The 24,698-nt window shown below is 46.2% G+C and overlaps 2 protein-coding genes across 13 annotated transcripts in view; one reads left to right on the forward strand and one right to left on the reverse strand.

Moving 5' to 3' along the window:
• Positions 1-6,833: 6,833 nt before the first annotated feature.
• On the forward strand, positions 6,834-19,832 carry LOC308461676 (germ cell-specific gene 1-like protein). 3 transcript variants are annotated; one of them, XM_080978793.1, is made up of 6 exons: positions 6,834-7,112; positions 8,337-11,421; positions 12,061-12,108; positions 14,294-14,446; positions 15,925-16,036; positions 17,588-19,832. In XM_080978793.1, exons 2-6 carry the CDS (start codon positions 11,112-11,114, stop codon positions 17,934-17,936), a joined length of 972 nt encoding a protein of 323 aa, XP_080834919.1. In that variant the 5' UTR covers positions 6,834-7,112; positions 8,337-11,111; the 3' UTR covers positions 17,937-19,832. The 3 variants fall into 3 exon arrangements, with proteins under 3 accessions (XP_080834919.1, XP_080834920.1, XP_080834921.1); XM_080978794.1 differs by having other exon boundaries at positions 9,402-11,421; XM_080978795.1 differs by having other exon boundaries at positions 6,841-6,982; positions 9,402-11,421.
• Positions 19,833-20,738: 906 nt separating this feature from the next.
• IL11 (interleukin 11) overlaps positions 20,739-24,698 on the reverse strand; it is a 70,325-nt gene continuing 66,365 nt past the window's right edge. For all 10 annotated transcript variants that reach the window (XM_080977837.1, XM_080977843.1, XM_080977842.1 and 7 more), the window contains 2 exons: positions 23,747-23,908; positions 20,739-23,343 (listed from right to left, as the gene is read on the reverse strand). In XM_080977837.1, coding sequence (XP_080833963.1) covers positions 23,179-23,343; positions 23,747-23,908 — 327 coding nt within the window. In that variant the 3' untranslated portion in view covers positions 20,739-23,178. The remainder of the gene's footprint in view (positions 23,344-23,746; positions 23,909-24,698) is intronic.

Raw genomic sequence — 24,698 nt, forward strand, 5'->3', positions numbered from 1 at the left:
CCGATGATGAATAAACTATGCGAAGTAAGGAGATATATATGCTAATTAATATGCTTTAAAAAAAAAAAAAGATTTATTGCAGAACTGGGGTGACCTTGAGATGGAAGCTCTGCTAACTGTGCTCATAATTAACAGCACTGATTTTGCTCACTAGGGAGGTGGGTTCACCTGCCTGCTGCAACTATCCAAAGGCCTCACCTTTGTTGACAGCAGATCTTAAGAATTCCAGGGTTTACAGTGATTTTGAAATCCTGAAAATGTTCCCGTTGGGGAGAGTGCTGCTGCATGTGATGATAAAGGCAAACCCAATGTATAAATATCAGAATGCAGCTCCTGTCAACTGCTATGATTAAGACTAGGTAATGACCAAGCTACGATGCCTTTCCTGGCTGATTGGAAAGCAATTTACTCTTTATTGAATAAGAGCAATCTATATGAAAATCTGTGCCCTCAAATATTTTCCATGTTGTTGATGTTTGAGTGATCCATATACATTAGGTCGCAGCGTGTGGGTACTGTAAATCAGTCCTTGGCTCTAGTAATGGGTTGGACGAGGGCCAACAAACAGAAGCTAAACCCAGATGCAGAGAGGAGGAGTGTGTGGGCATGTTATTGGTCTTCCCAAGGGAGTGGTGTTCACAGCACAGGGGGCTGGTGCACAATGGAACTGGTTGGGTGGGAGGCCCAACAGTAGGTGGCACCAGAGAACCAACAAGTTGTAGTTCTGCCCCATTCTCTTCCCTGCTGAGTCCTACTAGTGAGTGCAACACTGAGACTGAGGAGGAGGGAGCTGGCAGGCAGGGCTTGGGGGTTGGCTGTGAGCAGACTGAGTTTGGTGGAGCAGGGCCCCATCCACCCCTGAAATATACCCAGAGTCGAGAGTGGATTTCATGCTCTTTATTCAGCTCATAGTGGTGAGGAGGAATGAAAGTTCCCCCCAAATATCTGCTTTATATACATTATTTACACAATGGGCTGCACGTGATTGGCTAATTCCGGGATTCTCCTGTAGGCCAATCAGGTTGTGGATTCACTTCCACCTGGAGCTGGATTGGGTGGCTCTTGCGGACCAATCATACTGCTGCATTGTTCTAGGACCAATCAGACTGCTGCATTCTGAATCCTATTGTTCTAAGACCAATCAGACTGCTGCATTTTGGATCCTATTGTTCTAGGACCAATCAGACTGCTGCATTTTGGATCCTATTCAACTCAGTACATAACAGCCCCCATGGGCCAGCCTGCGCTGCGTTCTTCTTATTGATCCACAGCTGCACCTGTATGTAAACAGAGATAGCCTGGCCATGTTATCCCTGTGCTGGTAAACTCCAGTCTAGACTACTGTACATTGGGCTGCCATTGAAGGTTGTTCAGAATCTACACTTGGTGCAGAATGCAGATGCTACATTACTAACTGGGCATTGTTTTCATATTAAGTACAATGTTATGCCCACAACACTGCTCCTAGTCTATTTCCAGGCCCAATGTGACGTTAAGCTGTTCGACAGAGGGCTTCCTGTGAGGGTCTTCTTTGTGGTGGTGCCCCAGTTGTGGAATACACTCCCTGCAGAGGCCCACCTGGTCCTTTCAGCCCCAGACATACATTTTTTATTTTCCTGAGATTGTTTTCCTCAATCCTGCTTACTGTTTTATGATTATTTTGTGGCCTTTTAGCTTATCATCTTTAGTCATATTTTACTTTTTATGAACCATCCTGGGAATACAATGGAAGGGTGCTATTAAAATGCTTAAAAATAATTTATTTATTATGCCTTATTAGCAACTGACTGTTTCTAGTTCAGTTCACCATTAGCCATAAGAAACACCAAGGAAATTAAATGTTAAGTATCAAACAAGCGAGCGGCTTTAATATTAATAGTTATGTTCTTCTTAGTCAAATCTGTTCGTGACTCAGCTAGTGGTATTAAAAATGTAGCAGTGTTCCTCATATCTTTGAAATCATTATTTAAAGTATAAAAGCATAATTTAAAAGTATAAAATATCATTTGAAGGATAGATCGGATATAGAATTCCCTTAAAATATCTGTGAGGTATGCCTTTATCCTTACAGCCTGGGATTGTATATAATTGTCCAGTTATTTGGTATTTGTCTTTTTTCTTCTTTTTAAAGTATGCTAAAATAAATGATCAAAAAGAAAGAAAAGATCTGAGTCCCAGTTGTTGAGGAAGGAAGGAGATACACAGAGAATGGGAATGTGGCAAGCGAAACGCTTTGTACTCCAATGCCAGAAATGTACTTTTCCAAACTGAAGACCATTCACATCTCATCCACAGAAACTGGATACTCTGAAGTGATGTCTTAAAGACCTGGGCCAAACATAGTTTGATCTCAGTCAGCTCATACCCTCCAACATTTCTCTGGTGAAAATAGGGATGTCCCGTTCCACAATGATAATTTAACTATTTATACCCCACACATCTTCCTGGGTTTCCCCAGCGCTCTGGAGAGCTTCCAACATATATAGAAATGTAATAAAACAGTAAACATTTTTTTTAAAACTTCCCTATACAGGATTGATTGATTCAGATGGCTTGGGGGGGGGGTGCAGATCATACATTTCTCCAATGAAAAGAGGGACATCCTAAGGAAAATCGGGACATTCCGGGATCAAATCAGAAACTGGGACGGCTTCTCTAAATCAAGGATGTGCCCGGGAAATAGGGACACTTGGGGGGTCTGTCAGCTCCATAACCTCTTTCTCATGCCTCAGCCCTTGAAGTAGTTGTTATGTACTGAAGTTCTCACCCTGGGCCAGCAGGGGGATACTGTAGATAGTTATGCAAATGAGGGATCGAAAGTGACGTTCAGTGATTGGATAGTTTTAGAAAATTGTTACAGTTACATTGTACTGGAGCTCTACATAAGCAAGCTGACTGAACCCTTCAGTTCAGTTCTGTCCTGGCCTGTGAATAAACAAGAGCTGTTTGAAGAATCGCTGTGTCGTCTGATATGTTCACCCACAACATAACAGTAGTAATAAGAAAAGCAGCTTAATGGTATGTGTGTGTTGTGCATGCCTGAAGAATGGTTAATTTCACAACATGTCCTTTCCTTCAGGTTCTCATTCCACGGCTGAACACCTTCTCCGTGAGCACATGCCTTGCCGCCCAGATGCCCACTGGCGAAACATGGCTGTTCCCCGCCTTCCTGAGCCTTCCTCGTGGCTCCTTGCTGCTATGCTCTTGATGGCGATGTTGTCAAAAGTCATGGGCTGAAAAAAAACAACAACATTGGTGTGTGCGTATCTGTGCACAGTGCTCCTCTGCCTCTGCCGGGGGAGCTCGGGGCTTCCTTTCCCACCTTCTAGAAGGGAGATCATGCTTTCTGACCTTTTCTTGGACTTTGGCTCCTGCACCAGAGGGTTTTGGGTACAATTTTTATTTGTGCTATCTTGCCTGTTGATTCTGGATTGCTTCTAACCCAGCCAGGTGGGCGGGGTATAAATAATAAAAGTGTTGTTGTTGTTGTCGTTGTCATCATCAATGGACGACTTAATGTCTGTGAACAGGTAATTGAATGGGTGTACGCAAAAGCTCAATGGTTGCTGAGCAGTCCTAAGTGATCGGGGGTGGGGGCCTATGAAGGGTACTTTGAACAGTAAGTTTAAGATATTTCAGTGGATATTATCAATAAGTGCAGTCTTGAGTGTTGATCAAAATACTTTGGATACATTGACTTAGTTTTTGACCGAAAGGAGCTAACTTGGGGAGGGGATGATTAGAAAGGGGTTGGAGTCCTTGGTTTCTTGCAGTTTCTAAGCCTGGGGCTTAGATCGTAGATTTCTTGGCAATTATATTTTAATGCATCATTTCCCCCCCCCCCCCCGGTTAGCTCTCAGGATTTGCTATTTAAAGGGGAATTCTGTAGACGTCGCCCCACCAGACGTTGCTTTTTTCTTTCACGAGGAGGGCAATCACATTTGGGCAATTTCAGGTTAGCACAGTTCAAGTTGATTTGGAATGAAAATGCTTCCCTCTCTGTCACATTGGATTTATTTATTTTTTTACGCTAAGCAACTGGGTGTGAAAATGGGCCAGATTTCCTGATGCAACGTGGTAGGACCTGCCGACAAACAATTCAGAATGAACGCTCAGTAAACAGGCAGCATTCCATGCAAACCGATGAAGAGGAATGCTCCATGTAAGCTGTCTGGAAGCAACCTTACAGAACAGACACCGAAAGCAGCTTCAGGTTGCACTGGGGATAATTCTGGCACCTGACAATATGACTGAGATAAAGCAAGGCAGAAATGAAGATGCATACCCTTTTGCTAAAGTGGGCTTATTTGTGGTGTTCACAATTACTAAATTTATTGTGGAGGGGATTCATGGGTGGGTGGGTGGGTCTATCTATCTATCTATCTATCTCTATCTATCTATCTATCTATCTATCTATCTATCTATCTATCTATATCTATCCCCCTTTTCCAAGGAACTCAATACAGCATAAATCATTCTGCCCACCACCACCACTTTTTATCATTACAACAACCTTGCAAGGTAGGTTAGGATGGGAGACAGTGGCATGTCCAAAGCTTCATGACTGAGTGGGGATTTCAAGCTGGGGTGCTAAAGTCCTACACTGACACTCTAACCACTGCACCACTCTTCCCCCCTCTCTCCCTCAGATCTAATGGTAACCTTTTAAGAATACATGCTAATGCCTCTTGGAAGGAAGATTGTGGACTTTTAAAGCATGTCTTTAATAACAACCTGTTAACTGGAATTTTAGCAGCTCAAACTTTCTTCTTTATTTTATCTTCATTCCAGGAAAAGCATCATCCTGCTAAGTATTTGCCAGATGAAGCTGATCTTAAAAACGCTAGAGCAGTGCCAGGGGGAAAAGGTGGCAATCTTCCTAGAAGTCTCCCTCCTGGACAGTTCAGAGATGTATGTGGGAGCTTCTCAGTGCCATGGTAGAAATCCCCAGCTGGGAGGTCATGACTTGCCTGAGGATGGGCCTGAGCTTTGAAGTGGTGAATTTCTTACAGTGGATGTGATTTCCTTGGGAAATGGCTGCTGTGGTCACATCCATACCATACACAAAGCACAAATTTAAAGCTTCCCTCAAATAAGCTTGAGAACTGAAGTTTGTTATGGGTGCTGGGAATTATAGTACACTACAATTCCCAGGGTTCTTTTGGGGTGATGCAATGTGCTTTAAATGTCTGGTGTAGATGTCTATTTGAACTTTATTGACAAGCAGTTGTTAAAACTCTGAGGAATCTCCCATTGGAAACAGCTGGGCTCTCAGTACCTGAGAGCCAGCTGCATTACAGCAGCAAAGAAATGGATCCCTATATGAACAGCTCCTTGATCTCCCTCTCCATCACATATGAGTAGCACCATCAGGGCAGGATCCTCGCTCAGCAGAGGGAGCAGAAAGGCCCCTAGTACAACTGGGTCGGCTAAGCACATTTTGAAGTAATACACTTCACCAGCTGAAGAGGGTCTCTCTTCCCCCTCCATAACATTAAATCCAGAGCATACATGCCTCTGTCCTTGAAAAAATTTATTAGTGATTAGGAGCCTCATACCCAGAATTGCTTGGGAATTCTAATAATCCAAAAATCAGCGCTGTGAAACCAGTGGCTGAAATAAGTGCTATTTTGAAAGGTTCAGTCTGCTGTCTTGATTCAAAATGGCATCCAGTTGTATCCAGACCTATGCCTTGATTGACAGGAGCCAGAGTCAGGAGCAAGTCAGCAATAAAACACCCAGTGTCAGAGAAGCTAACTCTTTATTCAAAGAAATCAAAACAACACAGGCCTATCAATTGCAGCGACTCTTTGCAGTAGGTCTTGCCCCAATGAGGCAGTTGTGAAGACTGAAGGTCCCCACCTTATTATTATTATTATTTATTGAATTTATATACCCGGGGGTCTCAGGGCAGTACACAGAATAAAATCAAGATACAAAACCACAAAATACACCGCTCTCTAAGACTCCTCCCCAGATTCCTTCCCCAGCAGCCTAAGGCTCTGTTGTCTTGTCTCTCTTTGCTCTGCCCTCTTCATTCCTCTGTGTTCTGGGAGACCAGAGATGGGGAGGAGCTGGTCACAGACGGAGCAGGAAGATTCCCTGGCTTCTTCAGCAGCCTGCCTGCACTCTGCCTCTTGACCTGCCTCTGTTTCTGAACTGCTCTCTGCCACAGCTTCTTCCTGCCCACTAAACCCTGTTACCTCACCACGCATCGAGACCCATCACCAGTCCGCTGGCACAGAGCCTTCTTCTCATGGGGGCTCCTCAGCTGGTGCCTCCCACCACTCCTCTGCAACCAGTCAGTCCACATGACATTGATCTCAGGAACCATCATGCCAGATTTGGTTATGGTCTCTTAAGACGTGCACAGATGCATAGAGAACTGAGGACCAACTTTCCGAAATACATATAGTAGATGATTACTACTTGTGCCTTCCAAAGGGGAGAGGCTGAAGCTGCTGGTGGGGCATTCAGTGGGCTTCCCCCCATCATGTGGCACCTGTCTCCAAAACTGTTTGCCTACAGTTCCCTCCCTGCTCAACCCCAAAAAGCCTAGGGCAGGGAAGAAAAAGAAGAAGAATAGTGACCCATAAATCACAACAAGTAATGCCGTTAGACACTGGTGTTAACAGTAAGGAAGTGTCTTTTCCTGTGATAATTATAAGATGCCTGAGAACTTGAGGGTCCTCCTGGCCCCCAGCTTCTCCTTATTCTCTTAAACTCCCTCTCAATACAACAGCAACCCAGGAATCCAAAGGAACTTTAAATAGCTGTATAAAAAAGGGAATTCATGCAGGGGAGGGTCATAACCAATGAGACTGGTAGGGTGAAAGGCAAGGAGACAACCAGTAGAGGGAGCTAGAGCCAATGACAAGGGGAACCAGCTATTTTTGTCCCCACCCTCCTTCCTACTGGCCCATACCAGAGCAACACTGAAGAGAAAGAAGTTAAGAGTCGGGTGCTACCCTCTGGACTGGTTGTAAGTTGGTGGGTGACTGGGGGAGGGGGAGCAGTGCTCCAGTTACCCTAATGGACCAGTCTCCAGCGGCCATAACAGAGTGGATGCTTTGCAGGCAGAATGTCGCTGATCCAGTCCGCAGCGTCTCCAGGTAGATGTCTATCTGAAACACTGTGCAGGCAGTAACTGGACAGTAGATGGTCTGGCTTCTTAGAAGGCAGCTTTTTTACGCCGCAGATGTTTCTCAGCCTTGCTACACACACAGAACCACCTTCTTCACACAACACCATTAAAGATACAGAGGTGTCCGTCTGGTCATCCAATTGCTGCCTCTTCTAATCCTGGGACTAGATTCTATTCCCACCACAACCTTGGGCGCCCTCAGCCCACACATCCCTGTTTTCTGCTTGTTTTCTGCTGTTATTTCAGCAGGCGTACCCCTCCCCTCTCTCTGAGAACCCTGGAGACTGGAGTTCTGGCTCCCAGCCCATCCTGCTAGATCCTCTGTGTCCTAATTACTTTGCTGTGTTTTAAGTCCGTGCCGGCTGTGGTGCAAGTGGTTTGATTCTCTGTGTTGCTCTTAATGAAAGGGACACACAAAAAATCTCCTTATTGCCAGCTGGGAGTTAATCCCAAGAGACACAGGGTCCCAAATAGAAAGACTGTGAACCCGGGGCAGGGTGACACAGCAGGATGGGCGTGCGAGATGGGGCCACACAGGGCACAAAGGCGCACAGGAATTGTACGTGCAAAGGAGGAAATAGAATGTGCTGGGCAGACTGAAATTCTCTTTCGCTCTTCCCCTTTCCACGGGATCGCCATATCTCCTGCCTGTCAATTCACTAATCTACACCTCTTTCTCTCTCATATATAGACACCTGTAACATAAAGCATTTCTTTGTATTGGCCTGTCCACTGGTCAGTCTTTCTCTACCTTTCCACACCTTCCTCTCCACACCCACAATCCTTCCGTGCCAATAGATATTTTCTGTGGAGTGAAATATGACAGTGAAAAGCAAATTAATGAAAAGCTACAACTATGAACTTTTTTTGCATTTCTTTGGTACCATCTGCCCACAATATTTGTTTTGTTTGTTTACATACATTAATACACACATACAAGTGCTGAAGATCCAGATTTTGTTGTGGTGGTGGGGGAATATTTCACTTCTGAAATAATGATCTCTCTCTCTCTCTCTCTCTCTCTCTCTCTCTCTCTGTGTGTGTGTGTGTGTGTGTGTGTGACATCGATCAATCCACCCATTAACGTGCACGTCTTCCACTGTTGATCGATCCGTGCCCCATTATCCCCCCTCCATCTCCATACAATTTGCCTTCCTGTTGGCGTCCGTTCCCCTCTCTCCCCTCCAACAAGCCCTTGTCAGCCTTCCAGCCTCTTTGTCTCTCTCTGCCTCCGTGTCCACTCCATCCCCTCTGACCCCAGCTGCTCCTTCATCTCCGCATCCAATTTCTCATCCTCTCCTCCTGGCAGCCGGGCGATTGCAGAAAGGGAAGACCAAAGCGGAGATGCTCCCCCTCCCTCCCCCCTGCCCTCCCCCTTTATTAGATGCTAATCCCCACCACTTGGCACTGGTGCCCCCTTGGCACTAATGAAGAGGTTTTTTAATCAGCCGCCACCGCACTTCTCCGCCTGATTCCTATCCCCCGGGGACGGTGCCGCGCTGGAGGGTGCCGGAGCTCTCCGCCGCTTGCTCATTTATCACACTGCTTATGCCACCTCTCCACTCTGCACAGCCGGATTGGAGAGCACCTCCTGATTCTTCCCTCCTGAGCAGCATCTGGGGAGCATTTTCTCACAAGCTGCACACTGCGCCCTTGGGAGCGGCACTTTCCTTCGCCTGCAGAGGGGTCCTTGGCTCCTTTGAAACCTTTGGGGTGGACATGCGCTGGGTGCCGTCTCTTTGCTGAGGAAAGAACTCCAGACCTTCTCTCCAATGGCCGTGCAAGTGTGGGCCCCAAATCTGATGTTTGGGGGTTGATCTCCAGCCACCAGGTCAGCTGAAGAACTCGGGGCAACAACCTTACTCCAGCGAAACCTTCTTCGTGAATGATGTTCTTTTGAATCTGTTTGGCAGCCTATCCTGGGGGAAGAAAGAGGATCAAAATACTTGGGTGTTGAACATCAGGTCTTTTCTTCCACTTGGGTGATTTGGAACTGAAGTGGACACTTGTCTCCTTCTGTTGCTGCTGGATGGCATTTTGAGCTTTCCTCAGAACCCACTTTTTCAACTCCCTCTAGCAACAGACCGAAAGGCCCTGTTCTATTTGAACCCAGTGCTGCTTCCACGGGGGTTGAGATTCACCAGACAACTTTGACAAAAGTACCTCCAGAAAGAACCCTTTCTCTCTTCCTTTTCTTTTCTCAGCCTGTTATTCTTCAGCTTTGCACAAACTTTGGGTTTTTATCATCCTTTTCCAGGCAACTGTTTGGCCAGGCAGATCTCAAGACCCTGAAGAGAATCGGCACGGCAAACTTGTGTCTTCTTGCAATTGTAGTGTGTATTTGAACAATAATCACCCTGCAAACTTGCAAGCGTGAATTGGAGGATATTTTTGAAGGAAAGCGGCGATGGAGTCAGGACAGAAGGGAAGAGATTGGATTCCTTCGTGCCTGAGGGAAAGTGGATTAGAATATAATTCTTAAAGGAGGACGAACAAAAAGCCCTTGGAGCTGTCTGATCCCAAAAGGACACAGCTGACTGACTGGGTTTAGGGGGCAGAGACAGACAGGCCGCATCTGAAGACAGTTTCTAACAGAATTGGAGGGCCAGAAGGAAACTCTTAAATGGAGTGATCTGAATGAAAAATAGGGGGCATTTCAGAGGGCTAGTTGGATTTTTGAGTGAGCAGAACCTAGAACTCTAAGCATTGCCCCTTCACCACAAGTGACGGGCATTGTGGGTTGTGAAGACTGCGCCTTAATCTGGCTACTCCCAAAAATACCACTGAGGGGTACCAATCTAGAGGGAAAAGAGGGGTGCGCGAGATAACGGAACTTGCTAGTAGTAAGTCATTTTGGGGAGTCAGGGTTTCAGGCTGGGTTTTCCACTCCTTTCCTCCTTCTCAGGGGCTTGAATTTGAGGGGTGGACGAGGCCTTTGAAAGCTCACAGAGCTTTCCCCTCTTAGCAGACAAGCAGAACTGGCAAACCTCAAATCACTTCATGCCTCGTGACAAACTGTAGAGTTGTTTATACAGTCCCCTCTGAGCTGCTAGAAAAGGGGGAAGCTGGGTGTCCACATTTCTTGACACCCCAACCCTAATGGGGAGGTTTTCACTCTTTAAAACTATTTCAGAAGGGCTACTGTGCAGCATTTAGACTGCAGCAATTAGGCTAAAGTTTAGACTATTTCTACTCTGTCTGTTTGGAAGAGATGGTTTGCAATTCTTTGTGGACTCTAAAAGACTTTTTGCATTGACTTTAAACCCATCACTTTAAAAAACCAAACCAAACCTTAAGGGATTTAAGATTTTAATTTGGAAGATTGTTTAATCGGGGCAATGGCCTACAACAGCTTTTTAACAAGACTTTGAATGGGTGTTGTTAATAATTAATTAATATAGCTATAAAAAGGGGGAAGGTTAGCAGTGTGTGTGTTTTAAAGTTCTTTTTAAAGTACTCAGCATAAACTAGGCAACCTACTAATAATTACTTTTTACACAGATCATTAATCAAAATCTGGAAGGTCTAGGTAGGAATCATGCTGCCAAGCTCCTTTTGTGTTCATTAGTTCAAACTAATTTCTTTCTGAGACCTCAGGTATCTTGGGTCCCAGCACCCTCCTGGCTCTTAAGCACTCCTCAAGTAACTAGTCCCTAATAAGAACAGAACCCCAGGCTGAGTTCAAATTATGATTACACCATTTTGTGGTGTACTCCTTCATAGTGGGCATATTGGATGGGCCACAGCATATGAATAAGGAGGAGAAAATCATGATCAAAAGTGAGGCATTCTCTGTAAACGGAGGTTTGTTCAGAATTGGCTTCGCTCCACTGAAACAAGGAACCAGCAGATTTATCCAACAGTAGAACATAGTTTTCTGGGAATTGTGAGCGAATTCAAATTATTTGGGTGCAACTTCAGGCCGCAAAACAGACAGATCCTCACATCTCTTGGGAAAACAGGGACGATGATTAAACTGAGCCGAAGGTCCCGCTCAATGCTCTCCTTGGGCCTCAACTCTTTGGCCCTCTGCTTTTCCGTTTCGGCCTTCTGCACCAGCTATTGGTGTGAGGGGACCCACAAGGTGGTTAAGCCCCCCTGCCTCTCGGCCGTCAAGAAGGGGAACTGCGTGCCCATCAACAGCAACGAGACGATGGATGGGAACGTGACCATGGACCCCCACGTGGTCCAGTACATCTGGGAAACGGGCGAAGACAAGTACGCTTTCCGCTATTTCCACACGGGCTTCTGGCTCTCGTGTGAGGAGCATCACGGAGGTACGAAACCAGCCTACATCTCAGACGGAGCAGATTCTATGACGGCTGTTATTACTTTGACAGCTAGGTCACAAGCCCCTCTCCTGTTAGATAGACAAGAGAGGGAAAGGGAAAGAGTGTTGGCGGTGGGGATGTGGAAGGTGGCTGTCAAAGGGCAGCAGAGGAGCAGAATGAGATGAGGTCTCCATCTCTTGTGATCTAGGGCCAGTGGTCATGCAGAACAGACCGCATGCACACCATGCAGTTATAGCGCACAACTTCCCCTGAAGAATCCTGGGAACTGTAGCTTGCTCATGACACTTGGCATTGTAGCTCTGTGGATTCTTTGTAGGGGAAATGTGCTTTAAAATAGTGGTGTAGATCTGGATTCCTGATCCACCCCATATGTAGTTGGGTTTGTTCTACTCACCTCCCCCCACCCCCCGGTCCTGGGGCTGCATCCTGGCTCAAATGAAGCCACCTGCAGTTTAAAAGACAAGTGCGTTCCAAGCCTGGATGGGGAGTAAAGAGTGGGAAGCCCTCTTTTGCTGCGAGGGGAGAAGGAAATCTTGACAAACAGAAGAATGACATAATTGTTGCGATCAGCACCAGCCTTTGGATAAACTGACGCCGTCTTCTTTCATTGTTCCACCCTTTTAGAGGAGAAGTGCCGGAGCTTCATTGAGCTGCCCCCCGAGTCGGAGAAAGGTGAGATTTGGGGAGGGCAAAACAGGCCATCTTGTCTAAGGGTGCAAACACAAACGGGAAATGGCAGAATTAATAATGCTGTTTTATGTTGAGACATACCAGTGGCTCATCCGACTGAGTCCTGTCTGCTCCAGACATCCAAGCCTCCTCTTGTGGGAGCGGATGCCATAGTTTAACTGAAGTGTTTCTTCACAAAGGGCATAGTTAAACTATGGAATTCACTTCTACTAGAAGCAGAGATGGCTGCCAGCTCTGAACCTTTCCTCAGAGGAGAGGGCTAAACTTATGTACATGAAAGAGCTACCCACTTCCTGGACATGACTGGCTTTTGTAATAAAATTTGAACCCCCCCCATAAAACCCACCACCATAGTGGAAATGCATAGGGCAGAAACTGGACATTGGTAGTCAGCACAATATTTTTTAAACTTCTGTGCATTAGGTTTTCCTCTGGACCTCCTATTATTTATTTTAAATTATGTGCATCCCATAGTGCCTATAAAATATTATGATGTAGTATTGCATCTGTTGCCCACTGCTAGACGTATGTTTCACAAACACTCAGAAATCACAGATGGAACCTTTGACACGGGAGTGTTATTTAAAGCCTGGGAGCTAATTAAGTTATTGAAATTAATAACTCAGGCTGAACAATCCTATACTCCAGATACGGCAGGGGGCCACTTAGGTCATCATAATGACATGGGCATAACTCTCACCATACCCTGCAGTACTGGAGCAAAGGATGACATCTTTGAAATATCTTACAATATTGGCAACCAGTTTGCAGTTTTGGAATATGAGCTTAATGCTAAATACTTGCATTGGACCTATTTGTTGTGCATGAACGTTTTACTCCAGCATTGAATATTTTACATTAATTTCAATGACAAATAGGAAACCCAACCCCTGCTCTCTGTTTACCATACTTCTAATTGATATGCAGTGTTCCACAGCCCTTTAACTCACAGGGAAGGAGTACAGCTCAGTGGTAGAGCATCCATGGAGCAGAAGGCTCCAGGTTCAATCCCTGGTGTCCTCAGGTGGGGCTGGGAAGCCCTGCATAGCTACTGCCAATCAATTCAGCATAAGGCAGTTTTCTGTGTTCCTCTTGTTTCTCTTCTCTTCTACATCCCGGCTACAAAAGTTGGCTTTATACCAACCGTCATGTGTCCCCCACACCAAACAATCTTGTGAATCTAGTTGGTGAGGATTCCATTAGAGATCTTCCTCTATCCCCAAACTACAGCTTCCACGATTCAGCGGGGAGAAGGAACGACTATGAAATCAATTGAAGTCCGCAGTTTAAATGTGCCTACAAAACAGGTCACTGTGATACTCATTATTGCCGAACCAAGTAATGAGGCTGAGCACTATTTTTTCCTCCTTAGTTATTTATTATGTATGAACTGATTCATTGTAGAGTTAACTCCATCCCAAAGGCTTGCCATGTGTTATCAACATGTTAAAAACATCACAAGTGTTATAAACAGGAATTTAGGAAGCTGCTGCTGTTCGTCGAGCAGGTTTTCACAGGGAAAGCTCCAGGATGAAAACAAGAGTGCTTTGACATGGAGCGTTAATGCCCAGGCCTGTGCCTGGAGAAAGCGGGAAAGCCCTTATGCTGAGTTAAGCTGCTGGTCCGTCTAGCCCAGTTTTGTCTACATTGACTGGCAGTGGCCCTACCTGGAGATGCTGGGGGTTGAACCAGGGACCTTCTGCATGGGGAACAGGTGCTCTACCACTGAGCTACGGCCCTTCCCCAGACTCTGTGGGACATATAAAGGTAAAAGTAAAGGGACCCCTGACCATTAAGTCCAGTCATGGCCGACTCTGGGGTTGCGGCGCTCATCTCGCTTTATTGGCCGAGGGAGCCGGCGTACAGCTTCCGGGTCATGTGGCCAGCAGAACTAAGCTGCTTCTGGCGAACCAGAGCAGCGCACGGAAACGCCGTTTACCTTCCCGCCGGAGCGGTACCTATTTATCTACTTGCACTTTGATACACTTTCAAACTGCTAGGTTGGCAGGAGCAGGGACAGGAGCTCACCCCATCGCAGGGATTCAAACCACTGACCTTCTGATCGGCAAGTCCTAGGCTCTGTGGTTTAACCCACAGCTCCACTCGCGTCCTGTGAGACATATAGCTTGTTTATAATCTCCCACTCACCACCCATGTTACTTTCCAGGGGTGCTGTGGCTCTCTGTTGCCTCCGAATTCCTTTATATTATCCTGTTGACTGTGGGGTTCCTATTGATGTGTTTGGATGCCGTCTACTATGCCAACTTCATTGATGGGCTCAAGATCAATGCTTTTGCGGCTGTGATCACCGTTCTCTCAGGTATCTCGATCTACTCTGCACCTCCAGTAGTCAGCTACTTTCCCCACTAGGTTCCCACTAGCACTTAGACCTAACACTCATTTTGTATGGACTTCCTTTTTAAAAAAATCATTTTTATTAATTTTTCAATAAAAACACCCAATTAATATATCCAATCATAATCCAATTAAAATAAAATACTAAAATAAAAAAAGACCAAATTATAATTGTTGATTTTTCGGGGCTCCCCATAGTCTGGACCTCTGAAGCATATCTTCAAATCTCCGCCCTGCCTCTCCTCGTTTCCATATTTTCCACATCCCGATTTTAACGCTTTAAAGATCTCCGTCCCTGACTCTCCGATTCTCTCATTTTGTATGGACTTTCACCACTGACCCAAACCCCATCCATATAGTACTAGAGATCATGGTCCAGTCATTCCTGTATCATGTTCACATTATATCTAAATGTGTACAAGGAAGTCTCTCTTTTTAAATGAAAAGTATTTGGGGAGTGATTTTGAGTGGGGAAACAGGTGGCAGGCAAAGGTTGAAGCCCCAAAAATGAAAACAAAACCATGCAACCCCAAACTGTTCTAGTTTCTTTATACCCATTTGTGTGTAATGTGTCATCTTCCCCCCCTTGAAAAGGTTACTGCACATGCTTGGTGGGGCAAGCACTGGCCACTGCCTGCTTGATGCTTGTCCATGACAGGGCCTTCTCAGTGGTGGTGCCCTCCACCATTGTTGAGTTTGTGTCTGTCTCCCTCATTGTTGAGTTTCAAGAGGAATTTTAAAACATTCCTGTATACGCAAACATTTGATAGCTGAAAGATACGCTTCCTGGCAACCGTGAGATCACTGGCCGAAAGACTGTTTGCTACCCTGGGCTCTTTTGGGAGGAAGGATGGGATATAAATTAAAACCACCACAACATTTCTTATTCATATGTGGTGCCCAGCAAGGCACTCTGCCAGCTTTGTAAAGGGTAATCCGAGGTAGCTGGCCTCATTTCCCAGCATGTGATCAATAGTGTGTGTCCATTGCTAGAGGCAAACAATACAGTGAAATACTGAAGCCATGAGCTAAGCCGGGCCACAAATGCCTGTCAGTTCATGTATTCAGCAGGATCAAGCCTTGGTATAGCTTTCTCTAGAATGTACAATTTTAAGCTTTCAGGTAGGGATAGAATCTCAAGTTTGAGTGTTTTTCTCAAGGACACAGTTTCCCAAGCAAAGTAAAACAGCATTTCAGGGATTGGTCGGCCCTACCATTAGGCAAAGTGTGGTGACTGCCCGAGGCAGCAGACACCAGGATTCTGAAATGTACAGCCTTACACTTGTAAGTGAAATCTCTCAAGTCTGTCAAACTTGCTTTCTGTTGGGCTGCCATGGCTCTGCTCCTATTCAGCTCAGACCCCAGAAAGTGGTACCCAAGGGAAGTAAGCGCACAGTGGCTGGGCATATTCTGAGTATCTTTCTGACCACCCCTTCCCAACAGGGCTCCTGGGCATGGTAGCCCATATGATGTACATGACCGTCTTTCAGGTGGCTGTGAACCTGGGACCAAAAGACTGGAGACCTCAGACATGGTATTATGGCTGGTCATTTGGGTGAGTAAAGCCAGCATGGGAGAGGAGTGGGGTGTGGGTAGGGTAAATGCAACCCAGGACAGGGCTCCTACACCTTTAATTAAAGCATAGCATCAGGAATTTCACCAGCTGTAGCTTAAAGGTGCAGGAGCCCCCTTTCCTTTTGAATCCAGCCACTTTGGGTGTTGGCATTTGCATTTGAGAGTAGAGTTGTTGCTCTGTCCAAAGATGAAAGGAGGAGAGGATATGGGAAGGGAAGTGGAAAGAGGGGAGAAAGAGAGACAGAATGATGGACAAAGGTGGAAGAGAAGAAATATAAGATGGGAGAAGTTACTGGATGAGTGGACAGTAAATTATTGTGACTGAAAGCATTAGACCTGAGAACCATAGCTGTCAACTTCCAGATTTGAAAATAAGGGATCAGCAGCCTTGAAAACAAGGGATCAGCAGCCTCACCTGTCCCGGAGACAGTCTACGGGATATCTAACAATCCGGGATAGCAGCGGGAAGCAGTGGGAAACGGCGCTGAAATAAGGGAATTTCCTGCAAAAAAAGGGAAGGTTGACAGCTATGCTGAGAACCTGTGTTCGGGGTTCCATTCATATTAGGGTTATTTTGCAGTTCTGCTACTTCTTGCTTGCTGGTTGGGACTTGGGGCTCGACATGACACATGCCCCCATCAGTAGTAATGCTGCTCCTTCTGCCTCTTCATTCTGGGATTTTTCAGATTTTTTATGACAGCTGCTTGGGGGTCACCCAGCATGGAATCCAAGACTGAATCTCCCTTATTTATAACACCACCCCATGCTATATAGTAGCAATGTGCCCAATTTCCATTTTGTCCCCTCCCCCTGCCCCACTAAAACCCCTAAATTTGTTGCATTTGCATTTTTGCAAGCAAACCCGAATTTGAATCATTTGTTTGACACTCCCTCCTCCCACCCCAATTTTGTTTTAGCTCTGCTCTTTGGAGCAAATCTTTCAGCCTCTGTTTCCCCATCTGGTGTCCGACGTCATAAGCAAAGGAAGCCTATGGAACAAAAACCCATGGTTTGGAAATACCTAATCATATTTGGTTGGTTGGATTGTTGATGTCAAAAGGTTTCTGTGAGGGTGAAGAAGAGAGGGTTCGGAAGCACTGAACACACTGACTATGGGATGGCAGCCCATAACATCTCATTTATTGTTTGGTCTAGGCTGGTCCTCTTCCAGCTATCTAGACACCAACAGAAGGAGCGGTACATGAATGGGTACCTTTTTTTGCCTTTACCTTTCAGCGGTTCTCAACCTGTGGGTCCCCAGATGTTGTTGGACTACAACTCCCATCATCCCTGAGCTCTGGCCTTGCTAGCTAGGGGTGATGGGAGTTGTAGTTCAACAACATCTGGGGACCCACAGGTTGAGAAAGGCTGCATGACATGAATGGGTGAAGAATTGTGTAAGAACCGGTGTATACATGGAAAAGGAGTTTTGGGAAGTCAGTTATCATGGGGGAACTGGATAGATTTGGCAGTGCAAGAATGACCTTGAGACGCATCCCTTTGCACCCCCTCCCCAATTTCTCTCCCACAGCATGGCCTGGCTCTCATTCACCCTTTGCATGTCAGCCTCTGTGCTGACCCTCAATACCTACACCAAGACCATCCTGGAATTCAAGTACCGCCGGCGGATTTTTGAGAAGCACACGGCGTCAATGGGGAGCAGCAGAGGTCCCGGCTCACCCGCTCTGGCCCCTGACCTCGAACGCTTCCTCTGGGATAAATATATCTTCAGCGTTAGTGACTCTCTAGACTTCTCCCCTAGCCCTCCGGGCCCAATGGCTCCCTGCAGCGGGCGCAAGGCCTACGCGGGAGGGTATGCTGGGCTCGCAGGAGGTCACAGTGGAGATGCTGGTGACGAGGATGACGGGGAGCCATGCTAGAGAGAGAGAGAGAGAGAGAGAGAGAGAGGATGTTGGGTGGAGAACAAGACCTCCCACCATCACATCCCTTCTCTTCCATTTGCTCACCCATCCATCCGTTTGTCCCATCACAAATATGCCCTTCCCTCTGCTTAGGCAACCTATGGCCATTTCACAACCTGTGGAAACATTGGTTCTTTGAGGTTGCCATGACTTTTAGGTTGGGTAAAAGGGCGAGAGCAGACCTATGGATCAGGCCCATTTCAAACTGTACAAGCAGTTACTTTTTGGGGGGTAGGGCAGGGAAGACATCATTATTATTATTTTGGCAGCCCTACCAGGAGGCAAGAGGAGGCAGCTGCCTCATGTGTTGAGTTTGGGGCGGTAGAGTGGGAGGTGGGCAGGTCAAACGCAGAGGGTGAAATGTATTAGGAAGCCACTGTGGAGGAACCTCATAGGAATAAATGGAAGCTGTGAAATGATATTGTTGCATTCTTGTGGAGCGCTCCTTTGGTTCAACAAGGCAACACCAAGAGCTGGCCATGAGATTTTCCCCTCTAAGGCAAAGGACAAGATGGTCCCCGCCAATACACTGGCATTTGAATCATTCTTAAAAACTGAGGGGCAGCATCTGCCATGGCACCTGAGGAAGGCAACTTCAGGGATCACGATGAGGCCTGTCTCTTTACCTCTCAGAATCAGCTGCCCGAGGCGGCTGCCTCACTTTGCCCAATGACAAAATCCCAGAGGATTGTGTGTCCCGATTTTATTCCATAAATGCTGTTCGGATGTTTTCTTCTTTAGGCGCCAACATGCCTCTGGCATATGGCCACAGATCATGGGGGATACCTCTCAGATTGTGCATTGCAGTTGCTCGTGGGGAGTGTGGCAGGAGATCTTGGCCCAATCCCACTGTGACTCCGTGAATTTTGAGGCCCTCTTATGCTTTCTGGCATGTTCTGTGAGGGCTGTGGCTAGTTAGGAAATAGCCACTACGATAAACTTTCGGCCTTGTTATTTAGGTGCTGCGGCACCCACTTATGTTAGTAGAAACCAATAGGATTGCCTTCTGCTTGCGGCTGCAGTAGAATTGTGTGTATCCACCGTCAGTTGACACCAAGGGCTGTATATAACCATTTATTTATCCAAGGTTGTTTGCGGTGCATATTGGACTTGTTCCTCACTAATCCTGCATAGGGCCTGTCTATAAACAAGGTTACTAGTATATTAGTCAGCTTGCACTTCGCAAAGGTAGATACCGGGCTGCTTCAGTTCGTGTTTCATTCTTGAGAAGGAAAATTCCCACTCTCCTTCATTCCCATCAAATATTCCTATCTACAAATCCCAGGGTCAGCAGAAACTCCTGCAGCTCCCTGTTTTGTGGTGCATGTAGCTGGCTTATTCTCTCACTGCTGTTAGGAGGCGTTTTGAGCTAGTGTCATAAAGACTTCAGACTTTTCCCCAATAACCAAGGCCTGGAGCACACGTATACACTAAACCCCAGCTTTCTCTGTTGTGAAAGCGCCCTAACAACTCTGATAGCCTCCCCAACATCCTGAGGGGATGTCAGCGAGCGAGGCCCAAGTGTCTTTATGTATGTGGCGTGTACAATATGTTTGAGTAGTAAAATAGGTCTTGCCCTGCCCTGTTTTCACATTGCCCATTTCAACCAGGCACTGAACTGTTATGGCTCCTTTTCAAGGCTCTGGGCTCCTTCAGCGTCGTAGCCCTGGCCCCCCTGATGGCAGCCATGGCCCCTCAACACTGTCCCCACCCCACACGCCTTCCCCCCAAAACCCGTCTGCAGCTCTCCTGATTTATCTCATCGGCTTTGCTTCATATAATCTCCCCGTGTGTGGGGAATGAGAAGATCAAGAGTTGTTAATTTCTGGTTGATTAAATAAATTAAAGGATTAATCAGTGTCAGTCTGCTTCGTTTTATAAAGCTGGAGGGAAGAGGGGAGGGTAAATTCATCAAGCATCAAGCCCTGCTTTCTAGGCCCAGCAAAGCTGGAAAGGAGGACTTGGGAGGCGACGGTTTGAATCCCTGCTCAGCCATGAAGCTCAATTCACGGGCCAGTCACTGCCTCTTGGCCTAACCTACCTCACAGGGCTGTTGTGAGGAGGAGACAGGGAGAACCATGTACGCCACCTCGAGCTGCTTGGAAGATTAAACGTGGTATATAAATTGTAAATATAAATAAATAAAGTGTCACAGAGGGAGGGGAACCTGTGCTGCTGGACTATTCCACCCACAAAGAAAGTTGCAATTCCCAGATTGGTTTAATAATCGGTCTTCTCTGGGAATTGCAGTTCCCTTAACAAACAGCAGCAGACTGCATTCATTGGGGGAAGCCATGACTGTGGTACTTGAAATGTGTGGTGTGGACTGTGAGGAGCAAGCTCCAAATTTTATGGGGTTTTGGAGACAGGAATTGGCCCTTAAGATGAGCTGACTGGATGCAGGCTGGAAGTTCAGCCTAGAAGCCCAAAGCTCTGCGACTGCCAGGCTTGCTGAGGAAAACAACCCTGGTGGCATGGCAGGTAAAGTGCTATTGTAGCTGGGTGCTCTGCTTTGACACAGCTAGCCTCCCACTTGCAGCTCCAAAATGCCGGGTTCGGAAACCGTCGTTGGCTGTTTGTCTGAATAATAGTAGTTGTTGTATGAGCGACAATTGAATTATATGTTTTAGATCACTTCTCATATTAAAAACACAGCTCTTTTGTTTTTATCCATTTAATTTTTTTTATTTCAAATTTATTTCCCCCCATCTTTTTTAAAATCTTTTTTATTACAAAAAAGGGAAAAGAGGGAGGGAGAGAGATAGATAAAGAAAGAGAGAGGAGCCGGTCAATAAATACTTGGAAGATGCTCAAAATAAAATAACATTCATAAAATATAATAAAAATAATAATAAACACAATGATGATGACAATAATAATAATAATAATAATAATAATAATAATAATTAATAATAATAATAAAATGAACCAGACTTGTAACAGATAATAAATTAAAAAATAATAATAACTTACAAGGAAGAAACCTAATGGCTTTATAAATACTGTGGAGCAATGAAGGGCTCATGATAAATACCTGAAACAGGAGTGGGGAGGGTTAACTACAGCCGTGAAGGGGTATCAAGAATGGGATGAACTTCTCCATCAAAAATAGTACTACTCTATTCTGTTTTGGTCAGACCACACCTGGAGTTCTGAGTCCAATTCTGGGCACCACAATTTAAGGAGGATATTGACAAGCTGGAAGTTGTGCAGAGGAGGGGGACCAAGATGATGAAGGGTCTGGAAACCAAGCCTTACGAGGAACAGTTGAGGGAGTTGGATATGGAGTTGGATATGGAGCCTGGTAAAGAGGAGACTGAGTGGAGATATGATAGCCATTTACAAATATCTAAAAGGCTGTCATGAAGATGAAGCAAGCCTGTTTTCTCCTGCTCCGAAGGGTAGGACCCAAACCAATGGATTCAAGTTACAAGAAAGCAGATTCCGACTAAACATCAGGAAGAACTTTATGACAGTAAGAGCTATTTGGCTGTGGAACAGACTTCCTCAGGAGGTGATGGGACTCTCCATTCCTGGAGGTTTTTAAGCAGAGGTTTTAAGCAGATGGATCGCTATCTGTAATGCATTTTCTCGCTGATATTCCTGCATGACTGGGGGTTGCATGACCCTCTGTCCCTTCCAACTCTACAATTCCACGATTCTATGATCAATGCATTTTATAGAACTGTTTGGCCAAAATTCAAATGGGTACATTCAGAAGGATACGTATTGGGTTAATAGTCTTTATTCAAAAACTCTTTTGAAGGTGAAATTTGTTTTGTTTTGTTTTTTAACTGGTCCTTTTTGTATCCCACTGCGGCAACAGTATTGGCTGGGCTGACAAAAACGATCCAGCAGAGGGTGCTGCTGGTAAACAAATCTGCCTTGAACTTTTGATGATTAGTTGTTTTTTCAGGAGCATGAAAATTAATTTCACAATCTCGACTTTCTGACTTTCCTTCCCAATGAAATTATTTTTTAACAAAAACATGGCTTGTTTTATGTGTGATTTTTTTTGCCTATGGTTGAAACAAAAGGTAAGACTCATTACTGCCTAAAGCAACTACCAACTACAAGAACATCTCTTTTCAGAAAAGGTGCCTCAAACTTCTAAAAGCTTTTCTGTCTCTTGAGTTTTGATTGATCGTCCAGCTATAATTAACTGATGAAATCTGCATAAATCTGCATATGTGTAACAATAGTTTTGAAAGGGGATAAAAAGCAAACGTCATTTGCTTTTAGACAAGACATGCATGATATCGCATCTTAGAAGAAGAATTGCCTTGCAGTGTGAGAATGGGGAATGATGCCCCCTTTAAATGTTGTGTCCAACGCCCTTTATGCTATCTTATCTTTAAAATAGTTAGCGTCTTTAAAAAGACAACAGCAACCACCCTGACTTACCCTATTAACCCATATGCGTGTGTGTGGTGCAGTGACACCCTATATGAGGAATGCTGAAAACCATTGGTTCTGTGCTAGACTGTGGCCACACTTTTGGGGTGCTACTAGATTGCAGGTGGACAAGGGACAGAAACTGGCAAGGGCTATTGATGAAATCAGGATGGCTGCCAATGAGAGGTCAAGCCTCCCACCTTCAATGAATCCTCTCCTCCCCTCCGCGGCCTACAGAACTGCGGCATCTTCTCACACACACTGCTCAGTCCCCTGGGGCACAAGCTGAGAGGGCGCCCTAGACTGCAGCACAAAATCTAGTGCTGGGGAAAGAACAATCATGGTGGGCAAGGTGCTTTTCGGGCAGATTATCCACCACGACTATACCTATAAGGGGTCTCTGATACTTGACACAGATCAATGCTTATCATACAGATTATAGTGTTCCCTTAACAGGGAGCAGGAGAGGGCAAAAATGTCCTTGGAAGAAGGGGAAGCCCCCATTTCCCCATTCCATTTCCCCAAGCCTTGAGGGAGAATGAGTCCTTCCAAGGGCAAGGGAAGTCGCTTTTTGTTTCACGATGCACCCCCCACAGAGTAGGAAGGGTGTGTGAGTGGGCCCTAGATCTCAGCATCCCCCCCTTGCAGCACCCCACAGAAGAGGAATCCAGGGGTGCCCTGTTTCATAGACTTTCTTTCCTTCCTTGCACCCTCCTCCACCGGTATTGCTGAAGCAGCATCTAAGAGTTCCAGGTCCGTGAGAAGGCTTTCCAAAATACCCATGGTGGTTCAGTTTCTTTGCCGTTCACAGCTTGTTCCGGATCAGAACCAGCACGCGAGATGCCCAGTCCAGGTAGAGGTGAAATGAGTGGACGATGGCGTGTCCTGCCTGAACCACAGACCAGTGGGTGCCGTGGGCTGGCAGGGTTGGCAGGGGGTCGTTGGGCCGTGAGAGGCTGAGCTTGGTCATCTGGGGTAGAAGCAGACAAGCGGGTGAGTTGTGACATTGTGGAGCAAGGAAAGAAGCTCACAGGTAGCCCATATTAACCCCTCCCTATTTCTGATGATGGGCGACTTCCTATGTTCCTAAGGTGACAATGCAAGGATCACCCCAGGCTTCCCAGTGCATTTCCCCCATCACTTTCCTTACAGCAAAAAGTCCAATCTTTTGGGGAAGCCATTTTGCTGTGCAAGACCTCCCAACCAATTATAACCCCACAATCTGATTTTGCTGGTATGGACTGAATCCCACCCCAAAGCATCACAGCCTGGAAGCACTCATAGAGCCAGAAGGGGCCTTGCAGGTGCATCTAGCCAACCCCACACAATTGGGACCACCCCCCAGGATTTGTTCCTTCCTCTCAAAGCCTTACCAGGTGCTCCAGTCTTTTGAGGAGGCGTTCCAGCCGGCTGTGCACTGTGGTGATGTCGTGCTCCATGGGCCTCAGCAGCAGTGGGGCTGCCCTCCGCAGCCACTCAAAATGGCGTTGGTAGCACTGCAAGTCGGAGCTGAGCCGAGCCAGACCCACAGAGACCTGCAGGAGGAGGAGGAGAGAGGAACATGACAGAGAGGGGCTGTATGAGAAAGAACTTTGGTGGGGCAGGAAAGCAGGCCACCTGTAGAGGCTGCCTTGTCTGCATATACAGTGGTACCTCGGGTTACATACGCTTCAGGTTACAGACTCCGCTAACCCAGAAATACTACCTCGGGTTAAGAACTTTGCTTCAGGATGAGAACAGAAATCGTGCCCCGGCGGTGCGGTGGCAGCAGGAGGCCCCATTAGCTAAAGTGGTGCTTCAGGTTAAGAACAGTTTCAGGTTAAGAACGGACCTCCAGAATGAATTAAGTACTTAAGCCGAGGTACCACTGTATTCTGGAAATATACCGTATTAGGGAAAGGGCCTGTGGCTTAGTGGTTACAGCATGGGGAAGATCCCATGTTAAATCATCAGCCTCTCCAGGTAGGGCAGGAGAGATTTCTTATCTTGAAACCCTGGGAGCCACTGCCAATCAGTGCAGACAGTACCAAAGATCTGATAAGGCAAGTTTCTTCCCCTCCTCTGCCCACATAGAAAATCTGGGTGCACCATTGGGGCCAGGGAGCCATTTTGGAGTGAGTGGAGCTGCAGAGGGGAACCAAGAAACAGCTCTGTTAAATGGGGGTCATGCCAAGAGAAGTTGGACGCCACACAGTTAATGCACCCGGCTTCCCCTGGGAACTATAGTTAACAGAGCAATGCTTCCCAGCACCCTGAGCAAACTACAGTCCCCAGGGTTCTTTGGGACAGGCCACATGCTTTAAATGTACAGCGTGTACAAAGCGT

The sequence above is a fragment of the Podarcis pityusensis genome (genome assembly GCF_964106645.2).
Source record: "Podarcis pityusensis genome assembly, chromosome: 13".
In the NCBI taxonomy this organism is placed as follows: domain Eukaryota; kingdom Metazoa; phylum Chordata; class Lepidosauria; order Squamata; family Lacertidae; genus Podarcis; species Podarcis pityusensis.

Bases quoted from the DNA above. Each gene is read 5' to 3' on its own strand.
- LOC308461676 (XM_080978793.1), top strand. From the start codon at position 11,112: ATGATTAAACTGAGCCGAAGGTCCCGCTCAATGCTCTCCTTGGGCCTC. The intron at 11,422-12,060 runs GTACGAAACCAG...CCACCCTTTTAG, and splicing joins GTGTGAGGAGCATCACGGAG to AGGAGAAGTGCCGGAGCTTC. The intron at 14,447-15,924 runs GTATCTCGATCT...CCTTCCCAACAG, and splicing joins TGTGATCACCGTTCTCTCAG to GGCTCCTGGGCATGGTAGCC.